The 19,827-nt window shown below is 39.9% G+C and overlaps 1 protein-coding gene across 2 annotated transcripts in view; it reads left to right on the top strand.

Moving 5' to 3' along the window:
- Nucleotides 1-19,827, top strand: part of SNX9 (sorting nexin 9) — a 56,838-nt gene that overhangs the window by 29,336 nt on the left and 7,675 nt on the right. The window contains exons 5-14 of one of the 2 annotated variants that reach the window (XM_066616137.1): nucleotides 4,536-4,619; nucleotides 10,851-11,001; nucleotides 11,447-11,600; nucleotides 12,600-12,684; nucleotides 13,320-13,445; nucleotides 13,592-13,709; nucleotides 15,382-15,512; nucleotides 16,318-16,421; nucleotides 17,559-17,662; nucleotides 18,638-18,715. In XM_066616137.1, coding sequence (XP_066472234.1) covers nucleotides 4,536-4,619; nucleotides 10,851-11,001; nucleotides 11,447-11,600; nucleotides 12,600-12,684; nucleotides 13,320-13,445; nucleotides 13,592-13,709; nucleotides 15,382-15,512; nucleotides 16,318-16,421; nucleotides 17,559-17,662; nucleotides 18,638-18,715 — 1,135 coding nt within the window. The remainder of the gene's footprint in view (nucleotides 1-4,535; nucleotides 4,620-10,850; nucleotides 11,002-11,446; nucleotides 11,601-12,599; nucleotides 12,685-13,319; nucleotides 13,446-13,591; nucleotides 13,710-15,381; nucleotides 15,513-16,317; nucleotides 16,422-17,558; nucleotides 17,663-18,637; nucleotides 18,716-19,827) is intronic. The other variant, XM_066616145.1, reaches the window with a different exon arrangement.

The following is a 19,827-nucleotide window of genomic DNA, read 5'->3' on the forward strand; positions in this document are numbered from 1 at the left end:
AAATAAAAACATGTGTAGAATATCTTTCAACATTCTTACTTTTGCAATAGCCATAGTAGACAAAGGCAGGATGATACATTTTCCTTTCCAGGTTCAAAGGTCTTTTGTGCTAAACACAAGCATTTGAGTAGCATGGTTGTGCTGGCAGAATTTATTCATTGATTAACCTTTGAAAAATGTTCTGATTTGCTGAATCTAACTCTTCAATTTCAGTGCAAGGACTTTAAGAACTCCTGACAAAGTATAAACCGTGTTGTTGTGAATGAAATGTTTGAAACAATGAAGGTTGAAAACTTTTTAGAAACTAAAAGCTGAAGTTCAGTAAATACAGAAGAAACAGTTGCTTGACAACTCTTTGTTTACAAATTTGTTTTAGAAAGGTTATTGGAACACCAGGCAAGTTTGCCTGGTATAGAGAACTGGATTTGTGTTTGGAAGACCAGAGTTCAAATTCCTGCTTATCTAAGAAGCTTGTTGGCTATCTGCTATCAGCCCAGTCTGTCTCCTAGAGTGGCTGTGAGTTCAGAAAAGAATAGTAATGTGCTGTGTACACTGAAAAATCCTATACAGATGAAGAGAAAGTACACAACTTTCCTGTTCAAGAGAAGGAAGTGCACATTTCCAACCACAGAACTGGAACTCTTGAAAAGGCAGTCCTTGCTGCCCTCAAATCCTTGCTGCCAATTTTGCCCCCAAGTTTTATTCTGACCATAATACAGTCAGTTAATATAACCTGGGTTTAGGTTCCTGGAAAACCCAGTGGATAATGAATCCATGGATACTGAATTATTGATCCTTAAGGATCAGTGGGGGCAGGGGGAGGGGTAGCTCACCTGGTCAGGAATGCCAGCTTCGGGATGGCTGCTGCAGATGCAGAGAATCTGCAGCATCAGGATGGCCACCAATAGCTGAATGGATGGCATGATGTGAGTTGCATTCTTGTTCCCGTGGTGAAGTGAAGAGAACTTGGGAAAGGAGTGTGCGGATACAAAAAACTGATGGTATTACATTAACAGTTCAGTGAGAAGGATACAGGACAGGAATTTATCATTTGTTACTCCCAGATTGAGGTGCTCCCAATCCTCGGAGGCCTGGTTGAACCTCTTTCTGTTTGTCATAAAGAGATTTGTTAAAACTTTTTTTATAATGCTTTCTGCTTGAGTTCCCCCATTTGTGGTCTCTGATTGATTCTTGGCTATTCATTGCTTCTGCTTCCTTTTTGGAAGGTTTTACTGATGTTTTAACTTGATTTTATTGTGAACTGCCTTGAGGGACATCTCGGTGCTGAAGGGTGGGATACAAGTATTTTCATTTTTTTTCCCCAAAATTATACAGAAAGTAAAACAACCTTGTTCTTTTGATAAACTATAATTTTACTCTTGTTTTCCTTACTGTCATAATCTTTACTAATATGGATGTGAAAATATATACACTTGGTAACATACTTACATGGAGACTTAGGCTTGTTGAACATCTTAGGTAGGTATCAGCAGGGTTCATGCTTGCAGCATGTACTTTGTGTTGTGGTGAGTTTTTTCTTTCTTTTTTAAAACTCTAATCTCAAAGTCCACCCATCTGAGCTAAATGCAAGATAATAGCACAAGGTGCAGAAACACACTTAGAGTTAAGGAACACAGTGCCTATGAGCTCATTCTAAGCTCAGGATTTCATTTTTGGTACTAGAACTGAACATCTTTGTGTGTCTTGTATTTTTCTACAAGCTTGTTTCATCATCCTACTTTTAGTGTTGTATGGACTGGTTGGTCTAAAACAGGGTTGCCAAACTCATTTCATACTGTGGGCCAAATAGCATCCATGGTGCCTGCTGAGGGCCAGAAGTGACATCATTAAGCAGATGATGGCCAGAAATAAGCCCTTTGTTCTTGCATAGGAACTCATTAACTGTAAATGAAAATATCAAGATTTGTATAACTGTTTTCAAGATATGGGAAAGCCCAGTTTTCATGTGGGCTGCCCTTTCGGCAATGCTGCTTCTACCGATGCATTAGCTGCTCAGTAGTTGAGAGAGGCTGAGCAACTGATGGAAGTGCTGGGCAAGCCCAAGTATCACATGAGCTCCCTTTCCAGCAGCGCTGCTACTGCTGACATATTATTTTGCTGCTGTGAGAGGTGCTCTGCGAAGTGACACCTAGGCAGAGGCAGCCTACTGAAAGGATGACGTGCATGATAATTAGGCCCTCCCAGCACCTCAGCAGTGTCTCTCACTCCTTTTGGTCTGTCCCTTCTTCTGTAGTGTGCCTTGCCTTCTGAAGCCTCCTTCTGCCTCTCCTTCCCAGTGCCTAGGCAGATGTGGTACTGCTGAAAGGGTGGCTTTGGGAGCCATGTGGGCCAGTCAGAGAGCTTTCACAGGCTGAGACCAGCCCACAGGCCATATATTTGATACTCCTGGTCCAAAAGGTAACTGGAAATCTTTGTTGATCAGATCACCCAGAAATTTGCCAGTAGGTCTAGAGCTACCTTCTGCTCACTTATCTTTTATACCAGTGGGTGCCAAACTCTGGCCCATGGACCAGAACCAGTGCCTGAAAAAGTCTTCCCATGACGGCACTTATCTCTCTGTTTCTTGCCGCAGCATCTTATGTTTCAAGCCGATCTTCACAACAACTCGTACCAGACATCATCTTCTGCTGTCCATTGCCCCAGCAGGGTAATTTTGCACCCTGATTTTGGGGCAAAAATAGCTGATCAGAGAGAGTTGTTGCAAAAATCAACTTGATAGATGTGGCGGCATGGGACAGGCTGCTCAGCACTGCTGGGGGAAGACTTTTTTGAATGCAGTGGTCCTGCGGTTTGGAGACAGCTGTTTTAGACCATTCTTACAATTCTTTCTTGAATTCTTTCTACAAGAGTTGTATGCAGGCATAATGCTTAAACACGGTTAAAGAATTGTGTTTAAATGCTGCGATCGTAGCTATACACTGGCCACAAGCCAGAATTGTGAGCCACGGTGAATGCCTTTGGAAGTTATAATAATAATAATAATAACAATAATAACAATAACAGTATTTATATACCACTTTTCAACTAAATGTTCACAAAGCGGTTTACAGAGAAAAATCAAATAACTAAATGGCTCCCTGTCCCAAAAGGGCTCACAATCTAAAAAGATGCAAAAAGAATACCAGCAGACAGCCACTAAAACAGACAGTGCTGGGGTGAGGTGGGCCAGTTACTCTCCCCCTGCTAAAAAAAAAGGAGCACCCACTTGAAAAAGTGCCTCTTACCCAATTAGCCGGGGTTAAGTTATCATTAAAACATTTTACCTGTAGCAGGCAAACCAAGCAGGCAGCTTCCCTGCCTCACTCCCCTCTCTGCTTTTACAATTTGGCACTTTGAGCCACATCAATGTGATAAACAAGATGATAAACACTTTGCTGGTGTCTCCCTTCAGACGCCCCCAGAAAGAAATCATTATTCAGCAAGCTATAAACTATGGCATGTGTCCTCTTGAGAACTTAACTGAGGTTTAAGACAACACGCTGTAGCTAGCAGTAGATGAGGCTAATCATTTTGTCTATGCCAAGCCTAGTTGACTCACAGATTGTACAATAACTAGTAAATAGCAATGAATTCTTGGTATTCTAAAAATATTACTGTCTAAAAATGTTCTTTGAAAGATTGCCTTTTGAACTCATAGGAAAACAATGGTGGTCTATTGCTTCTAGTGTAAACATGCTCCGACAATATGCAGTGGCTACCCGAGTACAGTTATGTCAGAATACAAACTATTATAAAGCACTTTAATTCTTATTAGCTTTCCTAGAAGTGCTGAGGCAAGACATAATCCAGGCAAGTTACTCAGCAGTTGTAAGTCAAGCCTAGCGTCTTGGTTGTTAAACCACTTTTAGGCATCATCTGTATATTTTCATTAATCTCCTCAGCAAAATACAGTAGTATGCTGTTTTAATCATTACATTGCATGTGGACAAAGGCTTTGTTCATATTCTCTGAACACATGTTTTTAGTCTCAAATCCTCATAATGCTTCTAATAGAATGGGTGGATGAACTTTTGTGTAGTAACCATAAACCATAAAAATACATTATTGCTTCTGTTGAATGAGAGTACTGAAGAAATTCAGTAGCTTGTGCAACAAAATGCTGTCATATTGGACTTTTAGGAATGGTGTGATTACAGTATAAAGGCTACAAATGTTAGGAAGCATTTCTTGTGTGATTATTTTATAATGGAAGGTGTTGCTTGACTTTCAGAAACCGTGTCCTGTATTTGCTTGCATGGTTTTTGCAGTGTATTTTTTGGGGAAGCGTCTTCTTTTGTGTTTTATGCACAACACCTAGAAGCTGTATATTGTAGTGTAGTTTGAATGTACCTGAGAGGGCAAAGTCTTACTACCTTCAGAAAATAATCTGTGTTTATATGCATGAGTTGAATGGCATGCTTCTGTTTTAGCACTTTGCCTTGCCTGAAAGAAGTTGTTTGCTACTGGACTCTATATACTGTAGGTTCTCCTTCTCTTTCTTTTTCTTCCTTCACTGAGTGCCTCTTATTTTTAAGGTGGATGATCTGGCATCTGCCACTCATACAACTATTTTGGAAATCTTTACTCAATCTCCACCTTCAACTCCTTCTACAAGAAAGGTAAAATAAATTTTAAAAGCTTGCCCAAAAGGGGTTATAACTTCATCTTTTCCTGCTCTATTTTGCAAATCACTTATAATTTTGCTTCCTACAATGGTAGTAACAGCAGAAAAATATAGGGCAGCAGCTGTGCTCAACTCTGCTCTGCCTACATTTGTCAGAATGTGTAAATTCAGTCATTGTTACACTCTTGGTATTGTGTGAAGATGCACAGAACTAATGGGATTTTCCTAGAGATTATTAAGGAAATTGTTCACTTAGTTTTAAAAGACATTCTATTTTGTGTAGATTAGAATGTGAATCGTAGGAGATGTCGCTTTTACATCTGTAAGGAAAGTGAGAACTTGAAAATGAACCTTGGGTTACCAACAGATTCTCTTTTTCTTGTGTTAGTTTAAAATACACTAAGGTTCTATAGCTTTGGAAAACTGGAGAAATTAACTAGAGCATCATAACAGCCCTATGCTGTTTGAAGATAATTGTTTCCTTCTAGAAGTAATCTTTCAATGCAAGGAGTAGGCTTCCTCTTGGGTTACTGAGCAGTTCCTTTCATGTTCCACAGCGCTGCAAAAGTTTAAGTTGGATTTACAGGAGGCAGGCTACTTCCATGAGCCCCTCCTCCAACATGGATTCTTAAGAAATAAAACTTGTTTGAATCCTGCCAGTAATGATGCACTACTGTAAAAATCATTAAAGTATAGTAAGTTTCTATCTATTTCGGTTATATGTGTCTCTGTTCAAACACTTTTTTTACTCATTTTGAGAGGGGAATAAGTCCGTCTTATTTGCTGTTTGCAGAAACTGAACCTTTTTTCCAGCAATTTTGTGGAAGCACTGTAAGTTAGAATAGGCAGTATTGGGTATGGACCTGTTGTCTCTTTTAATGTGAAAAGAACCCGGGGAGAAGACAGGCTGTTCAAGTGAAGTAGCATTTGTGGTTAGTGTGTACCCCTTCCTGCACTTTAGTGTAGTGATTTCCTTCACACAGCCTCTTCTTCCTGGCCTAAGATCGTGCAAAATTTTGCACAATGGCAGCACTATAACAGGGCATCATGGGCAGAGATAATAATAATAATAATAATATAATAACTAGGTATTTATATACCGCCTTTCTGGTCATCGGATTACTCCTCTGACTTTATTCAAGGCGGTTTACATAGGCAGGCATTTCTAAATCCCTCGAGGGGATTTTTACAATCATAGAGGTTCTCTCTTTCAAGAACCAACAACATTTCAGAATGGATCTTCCTGGTTTTGGTCTCATTTCTGGCCTCCAGTTCTCCCACGCAGGCTGACAAGTAGCTCCATCTCTCACATGGAGGGCAGCCAAGACGCTTCTTGCTCACACCAAGAGCAGGTGGAAGCACTTAGCTCAGCTTGTCAGCTGCTTCAAGGTCTCGCCATTCTTAGCCTTTCAGGGAGCTGCCGGTGTCTCAAACGGGCGACCTTCTGATGTTATCTTCGGGCTAGCGGAGGCTCTACCCTCTAGACCAGACCTCCTGCCCCAGGAGATAAGTTTGGGAACCACTGCTTTAGTGGATCAGCAGCTGAATAGGTGAGAAACTTGGTAGCTTTTAACTGCTGCCACCATCCCAGGCTACAGAGACCAGGAAGGGGAGAGGATGTGTGGGGAAAAACCCATCTCCCATGAGATCACTGAGCCCTAGGGATTCTTATTGAAAATCAAATTCACAATAACATTTGCTGGGCAAAGAGACATGACAAGTTACTGAATTAACTATGGTCATGGGCTAAGCAGGCAGAGTCAAAATATAACTAACTTATTAAAAGTTCATAAGAACATAAGAACAGCCCCACTGGATCAGGCCATAGGCCCATCTAGTCCAGCTTCCTGTATCTCACAGCGGCCCACCAAATGCCCCAAACAAGTTCAAACAAGAAGTAATTAAAACAAGGAGGAGGAGATAGTAAAGGTACAAGAAGGCTGATGGAAAATGCCTAACTCAGCTAGATGGGCACAAAGCAGACCTTGATCAAATGGATCTAGTAACACTCAGTGGATGGAGCTGGGATGCAACTGAAGAACAAACACTGTCTTCCCCCCCCCCCCACATTGCTAACAGGGATGTTTGCAAGCTTGCTGAGAGCAAACAAATGAAAAGAAAATATTTCCCTGAATGTGGCTTGCTTGAAAATAAATTCTCAGAAAACCAAAGTTATGGTCTTTTCAAAATCATGGAGCCCAGGCACTTGGTCTATTGGAGGGGAGAAACTAGAACAGGTCAAAAGCTTTAAATACCTTGGAATTCACTTCCACTACAAACTTTGCTGGGGTACTCATCAAAAATTGGTTACAAACTGGGCCGGTGTCACTTTGCAGAGCACCAATCAATTCTTTTTTAGTCAGGGCAATCGTTATATACCAGCTGCTCTCAAGGTATTTAATTCCAAGGTATCGGCACAGCTCCTATACGGGTGCCCTATCTGGATTAGCGCTATAAATCACACCCGTGAGGGTATCCAAGCTAAATTTTTGAGGGCTATCTTGGGTTTACCTAAATCTGTACCATACTCTGCATTATGTTTGGAGACCGGACAATCGCTCTTAGTAGCAAGAGCATGGCTTTTAACCATTCCCTATTGGCTCCAGTTACATTATAATGTGAAACCAGGCAGTCTCCTATCCAGAATGTTATCTGAGTCTGATTCTTTTAAATGGTATAGCCAAATTAAATTGAATATTGAATCAATTGATTTTGCATTGGATTCTTTAAGTTTCTATCCGTTCCCTGGAGTTTATCAAAGGGTAAAGCAAAGAATGCTAGACATTGAGGCACAAAACCTCTTTGAACTTGCTTCTAGAATTTGCTCCCCTCTTAATTTCTCTATCCCGCTTAAGTATGGGCAAATGGCTCCTTATCTGAGTATTCTGATCAACCCTTCTGAACGTCGTGCAATCTCCTTGGCAAGATTCAATGTGTTTCCATCCAAGGTCACAGAAGGCAGATGTAGGCAAATACCATATAAAGAACGCCTCTGCCCTTGTAATTTGGGAAATGTTGAATCAATCATACACATTCTTTTTTATTGTCCTCGGCACACTAGATCCCTCCACACTTATATGACTCCACTTCTCAGCAAAATGAATGGGCTTTTGGATGAGGCAAAACTGAATTGTTTCCTAAATGACTGCTCTCCAGATGTGCTAGAGGGAGTTTCTAAATTTTTACTTTTGGTGATTTCTAAGCCTTCTAAATGTAATTTGCCAAAATATTGATATTTTATGCTGAACTGTAAATGTATTATTAGTAATTTAGTATCTTAACTCCATTTTTGATAAACGGGATTAGGACTGATTATGTTTGCTTTTATGATTTCTTTATCTATGCCTAATAAAGGTTTATTCATTCATTCATTCATTCAGCAGCATATTTTTATATTTAAACTTGGAATACAATCCTATGCGCAGTTACTTGGGCATAAGCACCTGCTTCCAACTAGGATCAGGCTATTAGTAAGTACATAAGGAAAGCCCTGCTGGGTCAGGCTCCAGGCCCATCTACTGCAGCATCTTATTTCTACCAGCTGCCTCTAGATAGAACATCATCTGTTGGATTCAATTCTTCATACTCAATCCCAGGAAACTCTGTGCTGTGTCTTCTGTAGTGAAGATGGTTACCAAGAATGTTTTCAGCTTCTGTGCATTCTCCAATCCCCTGGGGGCTGGGGATAAGAATAGGCCCTCAGTTTGGCTGTACTTGTAGTAAGAGGCGACTAAACAGCCACCTGGGAAGGCAGCTCATCTGAGAGAAGGAAATCTCTGATCCCAAACCTCCACTGCCTTGTGGCTACATCCAGTTATGGAAAAGGCTTCAGGAGTCAACCTTGAGGCAAAATCCGGAGCCGGAGTCCCTGAGGCAGTTCATGGCTGAACACAGTCACGTTCTGGCAACTCCTGCGACGCCGCTGGAACCAACCGTATTGGCTTCTGCCTTTCCATTGGACCATTTCAGCGACGTGGAGAGGGGGGATTTGCTGCATGGGAAACAGTCTATCCTCCATATCTACTTTACCCAGGCTTCGCGCACTGGAGAGGACACTGTTCCAGAACCACCATTCAGAGCGCGATACCATAGTCTTCTGAGACTGAAGGATGCCAACAGCTCAGCATTCTCCAGATCCTCTTTAAGCTTCCCTTTTACTCCCTTACTATCTAACAATCCTGCTGCTTCCTGGGCAGACTTCCCACTCCTGATGTATGCAATTATGTTTTCTTTGTTCTGCCTTGATATTTTTAGCAATGTGCTCCTCCTTCTCATTTTTGAACCTTTACTGTCAGCTTCCTTTTTTTTTTCCTGATTTGGTGTTCTTTATACAGTATGTTCTTAATTGACTTCTACTTTCTGAAAAAGTAAAGGTTGCCTTTGACACCGTTCAGTGAGCTGCTGATTCTAATAAATGTTGCCTTGTCTACATTAGGCTTATCAAGAATCATGACAATGACTATTATACCTTATATTTTATTAACTGTTAAGAATAATTGTTTTTGTTTATACTAGTTATCTAAACTAATTTTTACCTGGGTACAAAATGGTTAAATGAATGCACAAGTGTATCTCTTAACGTTTTTTTTTTTTTCAAAAAAGCATTTACAGACATCTTCTGTGGGTACAACGAGTCTGACTCCCCTATTTAGACAGGGAGCATAGTAGTTGCTATACTGTGGCTGTTTCTGTGTGAAGTAGTGCAAGAGGCTCGAGGTCACCTTGTGCAGTAGCAGCTCATACATTGCTAACATAATGTAAGAAGGGACCTCACTCATGAATTGTACCATAATGCTGCACTAAACGACATGTCCTCTCTTACCTTGCCTGTGTTTCATTAAGATCAAATGATGTGACTGGAATAAATCAGGCACTTTATAGAAATTATGAAATTTATCTCATGAGAATAAACAGAATCTTAAATTGATCCAGCATTAGAATTTTGGAAGCTCTTTTGCAAGAATGGAATGTGGCATATACCACAAATGTACAGGCATAGCATATATTTTATTTCTGTTAACTGAACTTAGCTGCACACATTGATACATGCACATCAATTTGAAAATCGTTTTGCTGGATTTTTAACAAGAATACAGTCTGCAGTTGAGTTTCATTTTCCATGTGTGCCTACTAGGTAAAGTACCTGTGAAGACCTTGCCTGCTTATGTGTATCCCTCCCCCCTTTTAATAAATGAGATAAACTTTTCTCTTACTTGTTTGAATATTCCTTTTTAAAAAATACTAAATGTAGAACTTTGAGGTTGGTTATCTTGGACTTTGTAGGTTGAGAGATAGGTTGAGGATGACCCAAGCTGCTTGTTGTTCATTCTTTTGGGGTAATTAAAACATAATTGCCTGTTATGTGTGTTCACAGGCATACTCGCACACACACTTCGTAATAGTAAATAAAGCTTGCATTTGGTAACCTGGATATGAATTCCTACTGCTACTGGAAATCCCCAGTGGATTCCAGTATGTGAAGGAGCAACAGAAATTCCCAAGACCAACAAAGCTACAAAGACTCTTGGGTCTCACTGACTCCTTGAGTCACTTGCTGAGGGTATTATCACAACTTAAAGTACGTTTATAGATGTCATCCATCCTGCATTTAGGAAATATTTTCAAAATGGGACACTGCTGCTTTGTTGAAATTTTGGCATGAAGGCTCTCTAATACTATCCAGTCTTCTGGTATAGATGGGTCAGAATAAGAACATAAGAAGAGCCCTGCTGGATCAGGCCAAAGGCCCATCTAGTCCAGCTTCCTGTATCTCACAGTGGCCCACCAAATGCCCCAGGGACCACACAAGACAACAGACACAATCTGCGTCCCGGTGCCCTCCCCTGCATCTGGCAATCAGAGGCAGCCTGCCTCTAAAACCAAGAGCTTGCACATACCTACTATGACTTGTAACCCATAATGAACCCGTTAAGAATGTTAGGCAATGGAAGTTCTCCTCTATAGGAACATAAAGCAGCCTCAGATGGATGAGGTTTTCATTGGCAGCCAAGTAATTCTTTTTGCAGGTGATTTGGTTCCCATTAGTTGCTGTTAAGTACATGTCTCATTTGCTAATGGATTGGTTCTAATAGGTTCAAAAATAGCTGTTGCAGTGGCTAGAGTATGTAACCTAAAAGATCTAATTTTACTCCTTATGCTGTTACCTAAAAATATGGGTATTCTCCTTTTCCCACTCATTCCCCTACCCTCTTATTTTTTAACATAGGCTGCCAATGCAAATGACCCCTGGTCAAGTTGGGACAATGCAGCAGCTGCTGATGGCTGGGCAGGAAAAACTGAGAATAAGCAGAAAAATAATGCTGCAAACAACTGGGAGACAGCAGCATTTGGTCACCCACAGGCATATCAAGGCCCAGGTGAGCTGTGTTTGTCTACCTGGAATGAGTTGTTGTAAAGTGGGTAAGAGAGGAATTCAAGATAAGCATAATTTAAAAGAGAATTTTCTTTGATACTTTTTAGAATTTTGCAAAAACAAGATAAATGCTCTTGAACAAGCAACAGGTTCTGTTAATGGTTAGACACTGAGGGACGTATGTTTGTCTGGGGTCTCCTAAATATATGCTTTTCTCTTCAAATGGTATGTTTTGCACTGTAGGTTGTTTGGTAGCTCTATGTGAATGTTGCAGTCAGGCATTTTTAAATGAGCAATGGAACTTAAGCAGATGACTCTAAGTATCTGGTAAGACAAGCGTTCTAAAAACTTATTTAGCCTAGGAAGAGTTTTTGAAGAAGGCAAGTTTCTTTTTCTGCTTTTCAGGGAGTATGCACGTGTGTAGCTAATCCGTTTGCCCTTTCTGTCAGCGGCTGCAGATGATGACGATTGGGATGATGACTGGGATGACCCAAAATCGACACCTGCACCATACCTTGGTTATAAAGAGACAGAGCCCACAGATCCAGCAGGGCTTCAACGTGGGAACAGCCGTGGGGGTGCTATGAAAATACCCCTGAACAAGTAAAACTTGTAGCACTGAATGGGATGGAAAAATAGAAGTTAAAGGGAAATTTTTGAAGGGAACAGTCATGGTCTAAATACAAATTTTCTTTGGTTGTGTAAATACAAATTTTCTTTGGTCGTGTATTAAACAGGATGCAAAGTGTGAAGCATAAAGATAATGCAGTTGGTTGGTTATGAAAGGGGTTTAAATTCAGAATTCTTTATTTGAAGGAGAAGAAAAACAAGATTTCATTTTCAAACAAAAATAATGCATTTGAAATAGATTAATCATCTATCATGTGGAAAACCTAGACTAAAATGTTGACGTCTCATGGGTGGCACAGAACACTTGTTCAAATAGAGCATTGAATTGTTTGAAATAGTTGGCTAGTCATTGTCTTTTGCCTTTTGTTTGATAGGCTTGAGTTGATTGCAGCAATTTTCTTAACAGGCTGCCTGTACAGTGGGGCTATTATAAAGAGAGAGAGGAGACAGAGAGCTTTAACAGCAGCCTCCTTCTATCCAACACTGCACTGAGACCTGCTTTTTAAACTCTAGAAAGTTAAAAACAGCTTGAAGTGTGATCAGGGAATATGAGTTGATTAGGCAGTGACGAGGTGAAAGTCTTACTGAACGCTTACAGAAATGGAGTGGGTTGCTCAATTGAGAATGTCACATGGACTGAATGAGAATATAGCTGTCAGTTTATCAACTGCCAGAAGAGAATTCAGAGGCATTTGGATGGTGTTATTGTGGCAGTTGGTACCAACTGTTCCTCTGACATCCTTGTTCGTATTTAGTTCAGCCAACCAGAGATGGTTTGAATTATACATACAGATTTATACACGGCTAGTATAGTTTTTGATCAGTCAGTAATAGATCATTTTGGCATTTTGCTTGGTAGTAGCTGCATTGACCTTGTTAGAAAGGCCATGTGTCTAAGATAATGGCTGGCAGCTCTGAATCTGTCAAAGAACCTCTGAAAAAAGGACTCAGTCATTTTATTTCTTTGATCAGATTTCCTGGATTTGCAAAACCTGGACTGGAACAATATCTGTTGGCAAAGCAGCTAGTAAAACCCAAAGAGAAAATTCCTGTAATTGTAAGTTGTCTTTTTTTAAAATATCTGTCTGTGGCAACTACATGAGACATTTGTATAAATACTTTAAATACCCCCATTAGGTGTTAACAATATGTGCCCCAGTAAGCATTGCTTGAATGGAAAAATCTGCTGGGTCTTACCCATACTGGATAACTTGCATATCTGTTGAGTTTATGGGGAGTGCCAGTACAGTTCCCTGAAATCAAACCCTTAATTTACTGTATTTGCATTGTTTTCTGTAATCGTGGACTAAACTTCATTATTTGTTCAGCATCCAACGGTTTCTCTCAAGTTTCTGTATATTTTACACCTTTTTGTGCTGTGTGAGCTGGAATTATGTTGCATGCTAACTGCATTACTCAGATTCATAAATGAGAGAACAGATATCTCTGGAAGACCCTGAAAGTCTGTTTGCAAAGTATGCACTGAGTACCTGATGCTGGCTGAAATTTAGCGCATAGAGCTCCGTTGGATTTTTTTGCTGCACCAGGCTTGTTGATGCATCCTTTCAGTTTTGACACTTGCAAGCATAGTGGCTTTGAGATAGAACTGCTGGCTGTGAGGATCTGAGTTCATATTTTAGGTAAGTTGTTGTGTAGCATATGTACAGTTTACAACTATTTTTTGTTCTGTAGATTGGCGATTATGGTCCAATGTGGGTTTATCCTACCTCTACCTTTGACTGCATTGTGGCTGATCCAAAAAAAGGTTCAAAAATGTATGGTCTGAAGAGCTACATCGAATATCAGCTTACATGTACAGTAAGTGCGTACCAGAGACATTTCATCAGATGACCTCTCAATGTCTCCAGTAAGCAGAGTGGTCTGAATATCGCATTGAGCAGTACAAACATTGTAGTAAGTATGCATTTTAGAGCAGTAATGAGCAAGGATTTTGTCTTTTACAGAACACTAATCGATCTGTCAACCACAGATATAAACACTTTGACTGGTTGTATGAGCGGCTCTTAATCAAGTTTGGATCAGCCATTCCAATTCCATGCCTTCCAGACAAACAGGTTACAGGTAATTATTCAGCCTTTGATTTTTTAAATTTACTTGGTGTTTTCTCTTTATTTTCCATGAAAATAGAATTCCTAATTAACATTAATGGATTGAGGTTGCTGTGGAAGTGGGAAAAATTTCAACTTTTATTTGGCTGTTGTGATATTATCACTTTAAAGCTTAGAAAATGAAAATACAGACCAAAGAGTATACAGTTGCTGGTTTGCTCAAAAGTAATATATTTTAATCCAAAAGTATATATTTGCTATACTTCCTTAAAAGTGTTTTCACCTTTGTGTTCACACCACTGTGATGATTTCTAGGTTAGTTTTTTCATTGATTTCACTGTATGTTTGGGCTGTTTAGTGACATTGCTAAAAGTACTTTAAAATTTGTTTTACTCAAAGTTTTATGAACTTTAAGGTTTTTTGTACCCGAGTAAATTAATTCAGTGTGTAATATTTGAATACTATATTGCAGAAATCGTAGACCTTCTTGAAGTAGGGCAAAGAGGGGGCCTTTTATTCTGCATGTCTTTTTCTAGTGTTCTCTACCTGCCTCCTCAAGCATGAGAGCTTACCACATTATAGCTACATGCCCCTCCACTAGTGATGATAAATTAACAAACTTGTAAATATTCTTCTCCTATTGTCAAAATTTTTATGTACGTATTCTACAAACGATCTGTTAAAGTTCACCATAAAGCAGAAGTCAGTGATGTGGCCCTGGCAGCTGAATGTTTGGGTCCCCTCTTCGAAACAGTTAACTTAAAGATAGCCAGCAATAAGGAATTGGGCACACAGCCAGCCATGTAACTCTGTGCACTGCTGAAAATGCAATAGTGTTCTGTATGGGAAGAAAATTGAGCATTGATGCAAATACTAGGATGGATGCCAAGGAAACTGAAAACTGAGGAAGTGATTTAATTTTCCCTTGGCTAGCTTCAGGCTTAGAATTCCACCAGTATTTTCTAAAAGGCATGCATGAACTTGGAAGAGAACAGAATGGACTGAGTTTTTAGTCCATTGAGAGTAGTTGTTGATTCAGGGTCAAAGATAATTCTTTTTTATTTCTTTGATGTGAAATTGAAGAAAGATTTGAATTTCTAATAAGGATCCTTATTGCCTTCTGACTTTGTTAAATGCATCAGTGAAAATCAGTTTGCTCTTGAGTATTTTAGAACCGGTACATTCTTCATTAGGAATTGCATTTTCAGTGTTTAATTTTAATTTTTAGCATATGTAAAACAAATAGTGCCTTATATTTTAATTGTTTTTGTTCTTATGTTTCTAAACCACTTTATAGCCCAAAGTGTTCAAAGTAATAAAACCAAAAACAATAAAGCAGAAAATAATTATTTCAAAAACCAACAATTGTAAAACACAACAATAAAAAGGCAAAGGCTAAAATACCTACCCTTTAGTTGTTAAAGTTGCAGACTTATCAATCTGATTTGAAAATAGCAACCATCTAAAGTTTAAAAGCAGGGTACAAAGGAAGACCTGTCTTGGTAGTGATCTAGCAGTAGATTTCCTTGCTATTGAGAATGCCCTTAACCGGTACTTCTCAAAGCAAGCCATCAGCTGCCAGGATATATTCAATAATTTACCATACGTGTATCTGAAAATGACCTGTTGGGGGAGGGTGCAGATGTGTTTAAATATGTTTCTGACTGTTGCTCATTGTGTTATAGGGCGTTTTGAGGAAGAATTCATCAAAATGCGAATGGAGAGGCTGCAAGGCTGGATGACCAGGATGTGTCGTCATCCAGTTATTTCAGAAAGTGAAGTTTTTCAGCAATTCCTTAGTTTCCGTGATGAAAAGGTAACACATCCCTTTTTTAAAAAAAAATACTTTTGGACATCTAAAAGGGAAGAATGGATGAATCAACCTTCTTACTTGATAGAAATCTCTAAAATTCTTTCTGAACTATGCAATGTAGCGAAAGGTCTTCCTCCCATGTAATAGTAAATACTCTGTTTTGCCATGACTTAGTAGGTTTTGGTGTGTAGTTGAAAACAAGCATAAAATGAGCATTCTGTTGACATGGCAAGCAGACTTTTCTAGGAAGTGTTACGCTTGGTTGCAGAAGGAGTTTGCCATGGACACTAATGCTTACTTAAGTCGCAGCTTGAAAAGTGTGTTGGGTAACATTATATCTAACTTTTCCTAGGTCTAACAGTGCTGGTGGCTGGCAATGTCTGTATGTACTGTTGGAATAGATGTTGACATAGATAGCCATAATTCAAAGATCCTCTTCAGTTATATGTAAAGTCTTGTGCTCTTGCTGTAGGGTTTTAAGCTTTTTTCTCCTCTTTCAAATAACAGCATCAAAAACCATTGGAGAACTTATACAAGTTTTAAAAGCAAGTAATATGCGACTAGAAATCTTAGGTCTAAAAATAATTTAAACCCTACCATGCATATGATACTAGCCATGTGGCTTTCTGAATTGTGACTTCAGTCACGCTTGATTATTAGCCAAACAGCAGCTGTCAGTTGGAGGGAGGAAGGGGTCTGCTCTAAAGGAGAGGGTGGAGCCAACAAAATATCAACATGGAACATGGCTGTTCAGCATTTCACTGCGAAAGAATGTTTCTCATGTTGCCACACTTGCTCTCGTTCCTAGGAATGGAAAACAGGTAAACGGAAGGCAGAAAAAGATGAGATTGTGGGTGTTATGATCTTTTCTACAATGGAACCAGAGGCTCCTGACTTGGATATGATAGAAATGTAAGATGTCAGATTGTTCCAATTCAATGTATTACAAATATGCTGATATCTGAGGAAAAGATGTAAAATAGGCTTTTGCTTTGTATCCAAACTCTTCTACATTGCTGAATGAAGCTTAGGTGAACATTGTGACCTTGTAGCTTAGCAAGATCTGACTGAAAATTACCTCAAATATTAAAACTCTTCTAAAATCACAAAGGACCAGGAGTGACACTGCTGATCTGTGTTTATGTCTGAATAGTATAGTCTTTGGCCAGTGCAGGAGTATTGCTGACAGGCTTTTAACCACTGATAAAAGATCAGGGCTACTAAGATTCAAGGCAGACTGTGGGCTTGCATATTTTCTTCTCTCACATTAATTCCTTCCCTGGCTTTAATCCATTAGAGTGATGTAGCTGAGTTATAGGGGGAGGTACATGGACTCCTGCAGAAGAGTGGCAGTTTTCCATCACCTCTGCTGGAGGTGTCTGATGGCACTCACTTCAGGCCATGAAATCGGCTGGTCTGCCCTCGACTCTGTACAACTCCAAATGGAGCCATTTTTGGTGGCAAGGGCTGCACATCTGAAAGTGAGGAGTGACAGCGCACGTGGATGCCACCCTCTGTGAATTCATCTGGCCCCAGGTGCTTCTGGGGCCTGGCAGCGCAGTTGATCCATTATTAAACAATTGCATTTGTACTGTTAAAATAACCGGATCTTATTTAAAACTTGCAAACCACTTTCACTTACTGATGTGATGATGTTACACGGAACTATTAAACAAGGAGACTTGGGGCAGTGGCGTTGGGCACATAGATAGGACTAATGCACTAGGTTAAGACAGCTTTGTGGTTGCATTGACCCAGGGAACACAACTGAACTTTAGTAGTTCAATTTAAAGGTTGCTAGCTGCTGAGTTTCATGTCAGCGTTATTTTGTCTCCCAGATATTTTTTACAATTTGGGTAAGTGCAAGGTGCATAAAAGTGCATAAAATGCTCTAGTTTTAGAATTTGTAAAACATGGTGAGCTGTATCAAGGACAAGGTCTGCAAATTTATAGTCTGCTATTTTAGGAATTGTTAAAGCCAGAAAAATCTAGGTACAGTAAATAAATAAAACGATGTACCTAAGTAGGTGTGTGTGTTTTGTTACACAGTGAACAAAAATGTGATGCAGTTGGTAGGTTCACCAAAGCCATGGATGATGGAGTTAAGGAGTTGCTGACAGTGGGTCATGAGCACTGGAAACGTTGTACAGGACGTAAGTGTTGCATATGTATTTTATATTGTGAGACTTGACGGTTTTTTACTATTTGTATGTGAATTCTGCATCGTACCTCCCTTATAGCAAAAATGCAGGCCTGCTTGATTATATTCATTTTATGAATACTGCACAAGTTCATATAGAATATGAAATCTGTAAAACCTGCTTCATTAAATGTTTACTTCATTAGATGTTTCCTTGCTTCATAAGTAACCAGCAGAATTTTTTGAACAAAAAATGTTCAGGGATTGCACAAGTAAATGTACATTATATTTTATTCAGTTGGAAAATAGGCAGTTGTCTGAAATTGCAGTAGAATAGCAGTGTCCTACATTTCAGTGCAGTTAGATGCGGACGTTATGCGAAAAAAATTAAATTCATTTAAAAGATGGATATTGAGTGGAGACAAACCATTGTTTTTTCAGAGTGAGTGGGTTGTAGAGTGGGCCCTTGGTATCTGTGCAACAATTCCAGGTTCTGGTGCAACAGTTACTCACCTGGTGGCTATGTCCATTTCATGCTAGCAACATCTAGTTACATCAAGAGGTGTTCTAAGCTATGGGGCCCAGAATTGTAATCTTATGTATTCATAAGATTCTTATGCAATCAGCTGTCATTTGAAAGGTCCTAATGACATTGTGGCAGCTGAAATACTGGGAGGAGCCATGACACCTTGGACCTGCATTGGATCCTCAGTGGTGTAAGAGATATTGGTGGTGCAAGGACTAAGCAGCTGAAATCACTTGCAAGAATTATGTAGGCACACTGATCAGAGCAGATAAACACAAGCTGCCTAGAGAAGCACAACAAGCAGACAGGATGTGAAAGTTAGTGGACAGGGGGCTTAGTACACACTTGCTGTCTGCCATATTGATATGTCCTTAAGTAGTATCTAGTACTTCCTATTTAGTGTGTGCTTACTATTTACTGTGTAGTTTCAGTGGCTTTTAATCTTAAATTTTTTTCTTTCAGCATTACCGAAGGAATATCAGAAAATAGGAAAAGCTTTACAAAATTTAGCGCTGGTTTTCAGTACCAGTGGTTATCAAGGTATTTTCCTCTAACTATTTTGTTCTGAAAAATGGGAACTTAAGCATCAAACTCAAAATAATCATTTTGGGTTGCGATGTTTGCCAAATTATGTTCAAGCTGCATTTTAAGAAGTTGTAATCCTTCTCTTTGTAAGGATCAGGTATTAAGATTATGGTTTTTAAGTAGAGAAATGAATACTAGCAATATGTTCTCTAATGTAGATGTGTTTAGACTGTGTTCACACACTAAAGTGACCTGCACTTGAAAGAGTGCAATCAAAAACATTGTGGCCCATCATAAACAAAACATGGATGGAATCTGATTGCATGAATCCTGTTTTTTATTCAAATACAGTTTTTAGTTTGCCAGAAAAACAAACTTTTTGTTTTATCTAGCAGAAGTATCTAAACATGCATGATTTAGAAAAAGACACTGGACCTCTAAAAGAAGTGATAATTTTACAGCGCGAACCTGAGCTGCAGTTGGGCCAGCGCAGGTCCCTTGTGTCAGCCCAGGAGGGTCTCAGGTGTTTAGTAAGGCATGCTTGCGCCTCCTCGGAGTCGGCAAGGCAGAGGCGCACTGGCCTGCGGAGAATGGAATAAGCCACTGCACCGATGGAGGCTCTGAGTCTTATGTCAACTGAGCTGGGCCGACACAAGACTCTGGGGTGGGCAGGGAGGAGGTGGGAGGGAGGTGTTCCAGGGCAGACGGGGAGCGGGGCTGGGACCTGGCAGTTATGCCAGATTCCAACCACTGTTCCCGGGGAGTTTGGTGCGGCTTGAAGCTGCTCCTCTCTCCTTGGACTTGTGCCACCTCAGGAGGTAGTGCAAATCCAAGGAGACCCATAGGGGCCAGGGTGCCTTACCTGGGACTTGTGCTGGTCCAATTGCAGCTCAGGTTTGCGCTATAAAATTGTCACTTCTTTTAGAGGTCCAGTGTCTTTTTCCAAGTTTCCCTTTACCTCTGGCTGAGCCGCTTTGGGCCCATATCCTGCGCTGGATACAGCACAAGCCTCTTGGCTTTCCTGTTTTAGCACAGGATAGGATTGCACTGTTAATGTTGTCATGCTACTTCTGGTCATAATTTTGCTAGGATTAAAATTTAATTTTCTCAGTGTTTTTGTTGAAGTA

This window comes from Tiliqua scincoides, chromosome 1 (genome assembly GCF_035046505.1).
Source record: "Tiliqua scincoides isolate rTilSci1 chromosome 1, rTilSci1.hap2, whole genome shotgun sequence".
Classification (NCBI taxonomy): domain Eukaryota; kingdom Metazoa; phylum Chordata; class Lepidosauria; order Squamata; family Scincidae; genus Tiliqua; species Tiliqua scincoides.